Source organism: Scyliorhinus torazame, chromosome 6 (genome assembly GCF_047496885.1).
Source record: "Scyliorhinus torazame isolate Kashiwa2021f chromosome 6, sScyTor2.1, whole genome shotgun sequence".
Lineage (NCBI taxonomy): Eukaryota > Metazoa > Chordata > Chondrichthyes > Carcharhiniformes > Scyliorhinidae > Scyliorhinus > Scyliorhinus torazame.
The window spans coordinates 272,729,420-272,743,080 of NC_092712.1; the positions used below are offsets into that span (position 1 = coordinate 272,729,420).

The 13,661-nt window shown below is 45.0% G+C and overlaps 1 protein-coding gene across 3 annotated transcripts in view; it reads left to right on the forward strand.

Moving 5' to 3' along the window:
• Nucleotides 1-13,661, forward strand: part of cdkal1 (CDK5 regulatory subunit associated protein 1-like 1) — a 979,997-nt gene that overhangs the window by 611,922 nt on the left and 354,414 nt on the right. For all 3 annotated transcript variants that reach the window (XM_072509703.1, XM_072509704.1, XM_072509705.1), the window contains one exon: nucleotides 8,219-8,364. In XM_072509703.1, the coding sequence (XP_072365804.1) occupies nucleotides 8,219-8,364 (146 nt within the window). The remainder of the gene's footprint in view (nucleotides 1-8,218; nucleotides 8,365-13,661) is intronic.

Genomic DNA, 13,661 nt, shown 5'->3' on the forward strand with positions numbered 1-13,661 from the left:
AACCGATGTCCTAGGGGGGTGTTTGCTAGAGCTGTTGGGGAGGGTTTAAACTAATGTGGCAGGGGGATGGGAACTGATGCAGGAAGTCGGAGGGAAGTAAATCGGGGCCAGAAACAAAAAGCAGTAAGGGGGAAAGTGTAAGGCAGAGAAGCCATAGTCAAAAATCAAAAAGGACCACAGTACAGGGTACAGTGACTGAGGAGAGTGTGAAAGCGGAGGTGGTCAATGCAGGATTGAGGGTGTTGTACCTAAATGTGCACAGTATACGGAACAAGGTAAATGAGCTTGTTGCGCACATTGAAATTGGCCGGTACGATGTTGTGGGCATCACAGAGACATGGCTGCAAGGGGATCAGGGCTGGAATCTAAATATCCAAGGATATATGTCCTATCGAAAGGACAGGCAAAGGGGGCGCGGTTGTATTGTTAGTAAGGAATGAAGTTAACTCAATAGCAAGGAGCGATAGAGGATCAGAAGGCATAGAATCTCTGTGGGTAGAGTTGAGGAATCGCAAAGATAAAAATACCCTGATGGGAGTTACGTACAGGTCCCCTAGCAGTAGTCAGGATGGGGGCAGAAAATAAATCAGGAGATAAAAAAGGCAATATTCCAATAATCATGGGGGACTTCAATATGTAGGTGGACTGGGAAAATCAGGTTGGTAGTGGATCCCAAGAAGAGGAATTTGTGAAATGTCTAAGAGATGTTTTTTTGGAGCAGCTTGTGACAGAGCCTGCTAGGGAACAGGCAATTCGGGATTTGGTGAGGCAGACTTGATTAGGGAACTTAAGGTGAAGGAACCCTTCGGGAGCAGTGACCACAATATGATAGAATTTACCCTGCAGTTTGAGAGGGAGAAACTGCAATCAGATGTCACGGTATTACAGTTAAATAAGGGTAACTACAAAGACATGAGGGAGGAGCTGGCCAGAGTTGATTGGAAAAGGAGCCTAGCAGGGAACACAGTGGAACAGCAATGGCAGGAGTTTTTGGGGGTTATTCGAGAGGCACAACAGAAATTCATCACAAGGAGATGGAAACATTCTAAGGGGAGGACAAGACATCCATGGCTGACGAGGGATGTCAAGTAAAATAAAAGCTAAAGAAAAAGCATACAAAGTGGGAAGCTGGAGGATTGGGAAGCCTTTAAAAGCGAGCAGAGGACAACTAAAAAAGCAATAAAGGGGGAGAAGATGAAGTATGAGTGCAAGTTAGCTAATAATATAAAGGAATATAGAAACGATAAGAGAGGCAAAAATAAACATTGGACCACTGGAAAATGTGGCTGGAGAAGTAATAGGAAACAAAGGAATGGCAGATGAACTGAATAGTTACTTTGCATCAGTCTTCACGGTAGAAGACACCAGTGGGACGCCAGAGCTCCAGGAGAACCAGGGGGCAGAGGTGAGTGCAGTGACCATTACTAAAGAGAAGGTTCTGGAGAAACTGAAAGGTCTGAAGTTGGATAAGTCACCTGGACCGGATGGACTACACCCCAGGGTCCTAAAAGAGATAGCTGAGGAAATTGTGGAGGCATTGGTGATGATCTTTCAGGAATCACTAGAGGCAGGAAAGGTCCCAGAGGACTGGAAAGTGGCTAATGTAACACCAGTGTTTAAGAAGGGAGGGAGGCAGAAGACAGGAAATTATAAGCCGGTGAACCTGACTTCGGTCATTGGTAAGATTTTAGAGTCTGTTATTAAAGATGAGATTGCGAAGTACTTCGAAGTGCATGATAAAATAGTACTGAGTCAGCACGACTTTGTCAAAGGGAGGTCGTGTCTGACAAATCTGTTAGAGTTCTTTGAGGAGGGCAGCATGGTAGCATTGTGGATAGCACAATTGCTTCACAGCTCCAGGGTCCCAGGTTCGATTCTGGCTTGGGTCACTGTCTGTGCGGAGTCTGCACATCCTCCTCGTGTGTGCGTGGGTTTCCTCCGGGTGCTCCGGTTTCCTCCCACAGTCCAAAGATGTGCAGGTTAGGTGGATTGGCCATGATAAAATTGCCCTTAGTGTCCAAAATTGCCCTTAGTGTTGGGTGGAGTTACTGGGTTATGGGGATAGGGTGGAGGTGTTGACCTTGGGTAGGGTGCTCTTTCCAAGAGCCGGTGCAGACTCGATGGGCCGAATGGCCTCCTTCTGCACTGTAAATTCTATGATAATCTATGAGGTAACAAGGACGTTAGACAAAGGAGAACCAGTGGACGTGATTTATTTAGATTTCCAGAAGGCCTTTGACAAGATGCCGCATAGGAGACTGTTAAATAAGTTAAGAGCCCATGGTGTTAAGGGTAAGATCCTGGCATGGATAGAGCATTGGCTGACTGGCAGAAGGCAGAGAGTGGGGATAAAGAGGTCTTTTTCAGGATGGCAGCCAGTAACCCGTGGTGTGCCTCAGGGGTCTGCGCTGGGACCACAACTTTTCAAATATACATTAATTATCTTGAAGAAGGAACTGAAGGCACTGTTGCTAAGTCTGCAGATGATACAAAGTGTTGCTCTTTTTAACCTTAGTCTATTTGCTCTGTTTAGGTCACCTTTGCTCATGAGTCGCCAGGTATCTTTATGATACCGCCACGTGGTTCAAGTTCAGGTTATGATTAATAACACAGCACACCGCTTAGTAAGGATTAAAACAACGGTTATTTATTATATACAACAAGCAATATTAATACCCTAATACTACTTTCTATATAACAAACCTATCACTACTGGCCAATACTTAACTTAGGAAGAGCCCACCAGGTCAGGGAAACGAATGGCTTGTCCAATCAAATCTGGCCCGCGGGATTCAAAAGGCTACTACAGGTCGGTGGCTAGGTGTCTCTACCGGATAGCGATCGTTGGATTCAAACTTACACTTGCCGGTGGCTGGTCTTGCGAAGGTCTCGAGCAGGCGAAGATGAGAGAGAGAGAGATCTGAACTTGGACCCTCACTTTTATAGGGCCCAGGGGCTTCCCGCCTCCCGGGGCGGCCCTTGACCGTGAGTCCCAAGTGATTGGATCTGTCCCCAATCTCTGGGGTCGATGTGTCCAATGGTGAGGCGATTCCTCGATCGGGGGGTGGTCGCTCACCTGTCTTTGTTTCGGCCACTGCAGGCGCCGACAGGTCTGGCCCGGTATTCAATTGCTAATATGTTGCAATTGTTCCCGGGGATAGCCGATTTAACTGTGGATGTCTGAATAGATTGGCTGCAAACAGTCCTGAATGCAACTGTGAATACCTGGGTTGATGGGCTGTTGATAGCCCTGAGTATCGATCTGGGCTACCTTCCCAGAGTCGAATATGCAAAGCTGTCTGCAGCTGCCTGCTTGTGTCTTCTTGGCTGCTTTTCCCAGCAGTCTTTCGGGTTAGCCGTTTTAAACTAGGTTTTGGCCAGATTAATCGGAACGCAGCCATTTTACATGGCTACAAAAGGTCTGTAGAGGGACAGGTAGTATTGAGGAAGCAAGGGGATTTGGACAAGCTAGGAGAGTGGGCATTGAAGTGGCAAATGAAATACAATGTGAAAAAATGTGAGGTTATGTACTTTGGTAGGAGGAATTTAGGCATAGACTATTTTCTAAATGGGGAAATGCTTAGGAAATCAGAAACACAAAGAAACTTGGGAATCCTTGTTCACGATTCTCTTAAGGTTAACGTGCAGGTTCAGTCGGCAGTTAAGAAGGCAAATGCGGTGTTAGCATTCATGTCAAGAGGGCTAGAATACAAGACCAGGGTGGTAATTCTGAGGCTGTATAAGGCTCTGGTCAGAACTCATTTTGAGTATTGTGAGCAGTTTTGGGCCCCGTATATAAGGAAGGATGTGCTGGCCTTGGAAAGGGTCCAGAGGAGGTTCACAAGAATGATCCCTGGAATGAAGAACTTGTCGTATGAGGAATGGTTGAGGACTCTGGGCCTGTACTCGTTGGAGTTTAGAAGGATGAGGGGGGATTGTATTGAAACTTAAGGATACTGCGAGGCCTGGATAGAATGGACGTGGGGAGGATGTTTCCACTTGTAGGAGGAACTAGATCCTTTAAAACAGAGATGAGGAGGAATCTCTTCAGCCAGAGGGTGGTGAATCTGTGGAACACTTTGCCGCAGAAGGCTGTGGAGGACAAATCACTGAGTGTCTTAAAGACATAGATAGATAGGTTCTTGATTAACAAAGGGATCAGGGGTTATGGGGCGAAGGCAGGAGAATGGGGATGAGAAAATATCAGCCATGATTGAATGGCGGAGCAGACCCGATGGGCCGAGTGGTCTAAATCTGCTCCTATGTCTTATGGTCCTATGGGACTGAATAGCTGTTTTAGTAATGGTGTGTATATGTGGTTGGTAGCTCACCTAAGGGTCAAGCATGACACTAACATTGTAAAAAGTCTGGTTCTGCCTCAGGCAGTTGCCAAGGAGAGGGATGAAGTCAATGGTTGGGAATTTATGGCAGGGACTGAAGACAGTGGTTTTGATTTCCCAATATGTAGTTGAAGAAAATGAGTGTTTACCCAGCACTGGAAGTTGGTCAAGAAATCTAATAATTTAGAAACGATATATGAGTTGATGGAAGTGGTGGTGAGATCAAACTAGGTGGGGTCAGTGTACATGTGGAAAGTGACATTGTTTCCGGATTATATCATTGAAAGGCACCTGTAGATAAGAAATAGAACGAGACAAAAAATAGATCTTTGGGGACACCCGAGGTACCAATGTGGGAGCAGGAACAGTAGTCTTTGCAAGTGATTTCCTGGCTATAACTATACATATAAGAATGGAAACAGACCAGTTCAGTTCCATCCAACTCTCAGTCACCATTTTCCATTCCCATGGAAGAAGCTATCCACAAAACACTGTGAAGGAAAGATAATTGGGTTAACTGTTACGAGGATGTACTTTTCAAAAGATACAATTTCTAAAATAAAATATTCCGGCTCAGCTGGATTAAAAAAAAAAAACTGGGACCCCTTTCCAATGTGGATGGGGCTTTCAGAAGATGTGTGGCAGGGGTGGAGACAGACAGTATTACAGAAATTAAATTAGCCAACCTTGGTGACCATTATTCTATTGGGGTTGGAAGCTCAACTCAGGGTCATCTAGGATGCTGAGGACACAAATAGTCTGGTTCAGGCTGAGGCAGTACATAAAGAAGGAAATGGATTTGGTGGCTAGGGAACAAAGTCTGTGACGGAGCCGGATGACAGTGGCTTCAGTCTTCCCAATGTTCAATGGGTGAAGTTTAGGGTCATCCAGGGCTGGATGTTAGACAACACTGATAGTGGAGATGCTAGGAGAGGTGACGGAGAGGGAGAGCTGGGTGTCAACTGCGTGCATGTAGAATCTGACATTGTGTTTTCCGATGATGTCACCAAGTGATAGCACTTGGTTGAAGAAATGGAAGGTCGGGGGGAGGGTAGATCAATAAGGATCCCAATGGTAATGTTTTGGGAATGACAATAGAAACCATGGCGGGGGATTCTCTGGCTATGACTGGATAAGTAAGACTGGAACCAGGAGTGGGCAGCCCCATCAATCAGGACAATGTAATGGGGCGGGGGGGGGGATGGTATAGACAATCATGTTAAAAGACTAGATAGGCCAAAAGATTATCCTGAAGAAAGTCCAGAGTGATTCTCCTACCTGAATAGGGCCAGCAGGGTCCCGGAGTAGTCCTCGCAGCTCCGGTTGGTGATACGGGGCCCTGCACTTCTGTTCGGGGGTCCGCGCATGTGCACGGCAGCGGCCTGCGGCGGCCGCCCCGCACAACATGGCAGACCCATACCGCGGATCGGCACCAAAAAGATCGCCTCGCCCCCCCTCGGATCGGTGGCCCCCGAACGATAGCCTGGCCGTCTGTGTGGCCCCCCCCCCCCCCCCCCCCCCCCCCCCCCCGGTGAAGGATCCCCCCGCCCCCGACAAGGGCAGCCGCGGACTGACTCCGCAGCCGCCACTGGCCATTCCTGACAGGCAAAACGTGGTTAGAACCACGCCGTCGGGAACTCGGCCAGTTTACGCCGGAGAATCGCTGCGGGGGCCTCAGTCACTGGCCCCCGACCTGCGCAGACCGCGTGCGCTCAATTCGCGACAATTCTCTGGGGACCGGAGAATCGCGGGAGTGACGTTGGACCGGATTTCGGGTTTGACGCCCATTCTCTGCCCCACGCTGATCGCGATTTCGGCGCGGAGGATCGGAGAATCCCGCCCAGGATGTTTCAGTGCTGTGACATGTGTAAACCTGATCAGCGAGGCTTTGACATAGATTTGTAGTGGGCACAGCTTTGGGAGCTGGCGATATCATCAAGGATGTGCTAGCATCAGTTCCAAAGCAAGCTTTTTTTTATCCATTGGGATGCTAACCTGGGTGATATGCTGCCAATGTAGAGGAACAAATCAAGCTTTACACTTATTTAGCACATTTCAAGACCTGAGGATATTCCAAAACCTTTTTCAGCCAATTCTTGAAGGGTAGACTCGGTTGCATTCTACTATGACCACACAAGTGGGAAAGTGAGGGCTCGGTATAGTATCTCATCAAAAGATGGCACTTCGGACAGTGCAGCACATTCTTAGTACTGGCGTCTCAGTCTAGCTTTTGTTACTAGTCTCCGGAATAAGATTTGAACCCACAACCTTCGATTCGGGTGCGTTGCATACCAATAAGCCACATATAGAGAACAAATGAAGGTTAAATGTAGATTAATTGGAGAAGACTGTTCCTTATTCTTAAAATGTGCTTTCCTCTGTGTATTCCCACTTTCCCATGGTCACAATAATAATTTGAAATATGAATAATATTCATGGTAGCTTTAAGTAACCTTCATTGCTAGGCATAATAATGTGAAAGCTATGGACTTTTATTTGGCATGTAGTAGAATTATTTGTTTCATAGTATTCTCTAAGAACTTGGCTTTTGAAACATTTAACAAAAATTTCAAATGAAAGTGGTTGATGACTTCCAAAGATTTACATTGATGCAAACACCTTGCTTCCAAGTATCAAATCACTTTGGGGGAAAAAGTCAGCTCCCGTGACAAGGGACACATATTTTGTGTGGTTTATTTTGATGCAAAATGCAGCTTTGAAGGTTAAAGAAGGCTAATCAAATGATCTAAGAATAAAACATTGAAAGATTTAAATGTGATTCGTGCGTGAGATGAAGGAGCTTTGGCACCCTGACCGCTGAGGAGGGCAAAAATGATACTGAACCTCTTCACGAGGAAGAAAAAGTAGAAAGTACCATTGACAGTATTTGAAACCATAGGTTTATTTTGAGGAGCACTGATTTAGGGTAGGTAATGAGTACCTCATGTTCAAAAAGAGCTGTAATGACCTTCGGGATAATGTTGGCGAGGAAATTGCTGTGTTTAAATGTATGTTGTTTGCTTATTTTCTCACCCACACACCTGTATGCATCAGAAACATGGGCAATGTACAGCAGACACCTCAAATCCCTGGAGCGATATCACCAATGTTGCTCCGCAAAGTCTGCGAATCCACTGGCAGGACGGGCGTACCAAAATGAACGTCCTCTCACAGGCCCTTCTCAGTATCGATGCACTGGTCACGCTTGACCAGATGCAATGGGTGGGCCACATTGTCCGCATATCCGACACAAGACTCCCAAAATAAATACTCTGCTCCAAGCTCCGCAATGGCAAGGGATCACTAGGAGTACAGAGGAAACGCTACAAGGACAATCTGAAAACCTCCCTAAATAACGAATAATCCTCATCGACACATGGAAATCACTTGCCTTGGAACACACAAACTGGAGAAGAAGCATCCGCGATGGCACCAATCACCCCGAGTGTCACAGGGTGAACGAGCGGAAAGACAGCGCAAAATTCAGAGCTTCCCACCCAGGCTCCTCATCAAACACCACCTGCCAAACCTGTGGCAGAGTCTTAGATCCAGGATTGGACTATTCAGCCACCACAAAACCCACCTCCCCAGAGTGGAAGCAAGTCATCGTCAACCCTGAGAGACTGTCCAAGAGTTGCCTGTTTTGTCTGTGATAAACATAACAATTAATCATGCCTTTATTAATGACAACCCCATGCAACCTGAAATTTTACGGATAGTTACTGAATGTCATTTTGATTCTCCTTTCTATCGGCGGTATTAAGGGTGAAAGATTTTAAAAAGACCCATGATTTGTTTGGTATCTTGTGAATTTCAGAGAAAAGATTTAATTGATGTGCTATAGGTGGAGTTCACTGATGGTATTTTTTCTTCTGCAGGAAATGGCAAAAATCCTCCTTCACCCGAGGGTCTATTCCTTCCTTCATGTGCCAGTTCAGACTGGATCAGATAGCGTTCTTATGGACATGAAAAGAGAGTACTGCATAGCAGACTTTAAAAGGGTAGCAGACTTCTTGAAGGAACAGTAAGTAACTTTAATTTAGCCAAGTATCACCATTCTTACTTCAAAGTCAAACAAGTGTCCTAAGTATCACCTTCATATTGGGATTTTATAAAGATTAAGGATCTGAATAAAACTGATTGATGTGGTTTTTGACCACTCCTTGTTGTGAAATACTTTGTGTCTTTGCACGATTACCATTGCATTTCAAATCTTGTTTAAATACTGAAGTGCACAATACATTTAATGTCTGAGCTGTATTGTATATTTGAACTTTAGCTGCTGTTTCTTTTCATGTGGTTCAGCTCCATCTGGTCTTTCTTAATTAGTATCTGAAAAGCTTTCAAGTTTTGATAACAGCGAATCAACAACTTTTGTAGAGCAATTGTAGGTCTCTATTTTATACTCGTGTGACTACTACCTTAACTTAGACCTTGTGTGACAATTGTGGCAGATCGAGAATAATTACTCTTCAATTTTCCCTTTCAACAGATCTATGTGCATTTTACATTCCATTTGACAGAACAGAAAATTATTTAAATATATCGTAAAAAATGGTTTATTATTTATAAATGAAACACTGGTTTAGGTCCCAGATTTGTACTTCCTCTTGGGCGTGTGGGAGGGATGTGGTGCAAAGAGAACATTATGAAGAAAATGAAAAATAATTCGAAGTTAAGCTTCAAAAATTGAGTTGTCAGTTGAATCCAGTTAATGAAAGCTACTTTGAAGCTGTCAAAAATGAAATCCGATTTCCTGCTTCAACACGTAAAGGGGTACAAGCAGGAAAGAATCTTTATAATTGCAAAACATGGATTCTACTCTGCAGCACATAGTAGTACGCCCGCTTATCTTCCTTCCCCTTCACTTCCCTCTGACCCCATCCCTCCTCCTAATCTTGACCCCTTGTTGTGCATTCACAATACCCTCAAATCTTCCCCTCTCTGACCTTAATCATTTTTCCTGAGCAAAGACCTCACCCCTTTAGCTCACCTCAATGAATTTCAAGCTTGGCACAATGCTGAGCTCTTTTCCCTTCACCTCTTGTGCCACTTTTTTGGCAGGGAGCCCTCCACCTGCACCCTTTTACCCAATTCTTGTATTCTCCCTCTACCTGTACCTCCCACTGGTCTCTTCCTCTCCCTCAATCTTTTCATTGAGAACTGCTGGCATGACATGGTCATCTTAATTTCTTAGCTCCCTTTACTCACTCTAACCTGTCTCCCTCTGAACTTGTGGCATTTAATTCTCTCAGATACAACCCTATTGCCACCAAACCATTCTTGTTGTCTGGAGAGCCAGCTTCTATCTTGCAGAAGCTAAAAGCGCACTCTCTTGACACTTCAACCCGACCCTCAGATCATAATACCACCACCACACATCAAGCCATCGTCTCCAAATCTGTTCCTGATTTGTTTCAATGGAGGTCATCTGGGAATATATAATGGGGTGAATTTACAAGTACTTGCTGTTGTTCAGATCTTCACCCGCTGAGAATTTTTACATTAAGAATTTCACCAATTTTAATAGAGCAAGTGCAGGTGCTCAAATGTCATACACATGACCTTACATTTAGCCTGACCTTCCCCAACTTCAGAGGAAGGTTGATGTCGCCAGCAATTTGAAAATAAAGTTGTTGGCCTGTATGGATGGGTTGGGAAATTGAGCACACCTGAGGCCAGAACAAAATGACAGCTCTGATGGTAGATAGTGTAGTTTTAATAATTGCCCTGGATGCAGGGAACTAAATCAAATTGCAGAATTGTGCTCCTTGCTTCCAGTGGCTTGCAAACTTATGTGATTTGCATAATAGCACTGCAGTACAAATGGGCAGATTTGACAAAATGTCTTGGGACGTTTTACTACAGTACAGGCACTATATAAATGCAAATTGTTGTAAAAAATATGACTAAACGGAGCCTTAATTTCAATACGACAGCTATACACCGTCTTAAAAGCTGAAACAAAGCTATTTATATGATGGCTGATGACCAAGGTTACCGGGCTACAGTCACTGAAAAACCCAAGCTGCATTTAAAAGAAGGAATTAAGAAATCAGGCCTATTGCTACTGGAGTTGAATAGATTAAAAGGTGGCCTCAAATAGGTGTCCAGGGTTGTGATGTGTTCGTCAGTAATTGTTTTCACTTGTCAGCAAAGGATTGCACAGAAACGCACAAATTAAGACCACCACCAAAAAATGAAACAGCAAACCTCGGGTGGGAAGGTGACGGTGTGGGGTACCTCCATTAGTAGCTCCTTTCACTGAGGATGTCCTCCCTCCTCTCAAGGACTGGATGTCTCTGGAGTTAGTAGCTGGGGAGCAAAGTTTGCAGTATTGCAATATTTAATTGGAGGTAATTTCTGCTCATCCACTACTAGATACTGGGTAAGCGTCTAATGATGTAGCAAGAATGGAGTTGAGAGAGGTGGTGGTGAGGTAGAGCTGGCTGTGTCAGCGTACATGTGAAAACTAACTGATGCACAAGTTATTAATGGGACAAAAAGTAGAACTTGGAAACTGTATTTTAGAATTGTTGTCTTCACTGTTAGAGCGGCTCCTCAAATAATATTCTGTGCATCACTACAGGAGCTTAATGCGCTGATTGGACAGCTTTTATAGAATGATATCAGCCTTTGATGTTATTTCTTTTTCTACATTATTTTGGGTTATACCCTGATACAAAAATGTGCTCTGAGCCTGTAGCCTCAAATATGAGAAAACAATCTATTATTCCTACAAATCAGGCACATTTTAAAAAGGAGGGTGTGGAGACTCTATGCCACTGAGAGATGTGCTGGACCAACTTTCATCTGATTAAATTTTATGGGCATAAAAGCCAATTTCCTTGGGAATATAAATTTCATTTTCTGTTGGCTCAGCAGATTGGTTCTGCTAATCCATAGAAATTAAGAAGATTCCATGTATTGGGGTGCTGGTAAAGAGTATTAGAATTGGCTTCAGTGTTTCTGGATTGGCTCATAGGAATATCCTACTACTGATTGTTTGATCGTAATCTATGCTGGCAAAGCACGTGTTGGTATTTGGTGATATCTTAGAATCCCTACAGTGCAGAAGGGGGTCATTTGGCCCATTGGGTCTGCACTGACCCTCTGAAAGAGCACCCTCCCGAGGCCCAATCCCCCACCCTATCCCTGTCAACCCACTGAGGAGCAATTTAGCTTAGCTAATCCACCGAACCTGCACATCTTTGGACTGTGGGAGGAAACCCATGCAGACATGGGCAGAATTTGTAACTCCACACAGACATTCACCCAAAATCGGAATTGAACCATGGTCTCTGGCTCAGTGAGGTGCAATGCTAACCACTGTGCCATCGTGCTGCCCTTGTGGCAATCATGTGAAGCAACTCCAAGGACTGAAAAAACGAATATTCCAGTAACAAAACATTAAAGCTAGTTTTTTTCTTTGACATGAATGTTAATTTAAGTTGCGAAAATTAAAGATATTTTGTGGGCTGGGAGAGAGGTTGGAATTGTCCCCTGGGGAGTCCAGCCTGGGATGTTCAAAATAGTAACCGAGAAGTTAGAAGAGATTTTAATTCTTTTGAATTTTTTGGATTAGCTATTATTGTAACCCTGGCAGGACCATCCAAAGTTAGCAATTTAAATCACATTTTTGGATGGTTCCCAGGAAAGTGCGGTACCCTAGGGGAAGGTGAGCACTTCTGACATTTGCCATGCAAACGCTTACCTGGGAAGTTTCAAGAGGACTCCCCAGCGCATCTTTGGGGTATCCCCCAATCTGGTGCCGGATAGCCTGGAGGTTACGACCCGTTACTTCTGTCATTACTGGATAGAGCCATGGCATCAGTTATTATCTCTGGGTTGTTACCAGTGCCACGTGTTAGCAAGACGAGGAATAGGGAGAGAGAGCAATTGAACACGTGGCTACAGGGATGGTGCAGGAGGGAGGGATTCAGATACCTGAATAATTGGGGCTCATTCTGGGGTAGGTGGGACCTCTACAAACGGGATGGTCTACACCTGAACCAGAGGGGCACCAATATCCTGTTGGGAGTTCTTTATAGGCCTCTGAAAAGTTCCAGAGGTGTAGGGGAAAGGATTGCAAAGATGATTTAGGGCAGCACGGTAGCATTGTGGATCGCACAATTGCTTCACAGCTCCAGGGTCCCAGGTTCGAATCCGGCTTGGGTCGCTGTCTGTGCGGAGTCTGCACGTTCTCCCTGTGTGTGCGTGGGTTTCCTCCGGATGCTCCGGTTTCCTCCCACAGTCCAAAGATGTGCAGGTTAAGTGGATTGGCCATGATAAATTGCCCTTAGTGTCCAAAATTGCCCTGAGTGTTGGGTGGGGTTACTGGGTTATGGTGCTCTTTCCAAGGGCCGGTGCAGACTCGATGGGCCAAATGGCCTCCTTCTGCACTGTAAATTCTATGATAATCTATGATTCTGGATAGGAGCGAAAGTAACAGGGTAGTTGTTATGGGGGACTTTAACTTTCCAAATGTGCAATGTCCAATGTGTGCAGGAGGGTTTCCTGACACAGTATGTAGATAGGCCAACAAGAGGCGAGGCCACATTGGATTTGGTACTGGGTAATGAACCAGGCCAGGTGTTAGATTTGGAGGTAGGTGAGCACTTTGGTGATAGTGACCACAATTCGGTTACGTTTACTTTAGCGATGGAAAGGGTTATAGCTGGGGGAAAGGCAATTATGATGTGATTAGGCAAGACTTAGGATGCATAGGATGGGGAAGGAAACTGAAGGGGATGGGCGCAATTGAAATGTGGAGCTTGTTCAAGGAACAGCTACTGCGTGTCCTTGATAAGTATGTACCTGTCAGGTAGGGAAGAAGTGGTCGAGCGAGAGAACCGTGGTTTACTAAAGTAGTTGAATCACTTGTCAAGAGGAAGAAGGAGGCTTATGTAAAGATGAGATGTGAAGGTTCAGTTAGGGCGCTTGAGAGTTACAAGTTAGCCAGAAAGGACCTAAAGAGAGAGCTAAGAAGAGCCAGGAGGGAACATGAGAAGTCTTTGGCAGGTAGGATCAAGGAAAACCCTAAAGCTTTCTATAGGTATGTCAGGAATAAAAGAATGACTGGGGTAAGAGTAGGGCCAGTCAAGGACAGTAGTGGGAAGTTGTGCTATTCCGAGTCCGAGGAGATAGGAGAGGCGCTAAATGAATATTTTTCGTCAGTATTCACACAGGAAAAAGGACAATATTGTCGAGGAGAATACTGAGATACAGGCTACTAGACTAGACAGGATTGAGGTTCATAAGGAGGAGGTGTTAGCAATTCTGGGAAGTGTGAAAATAGATAAGTCCCCTGGGCCGGATGGG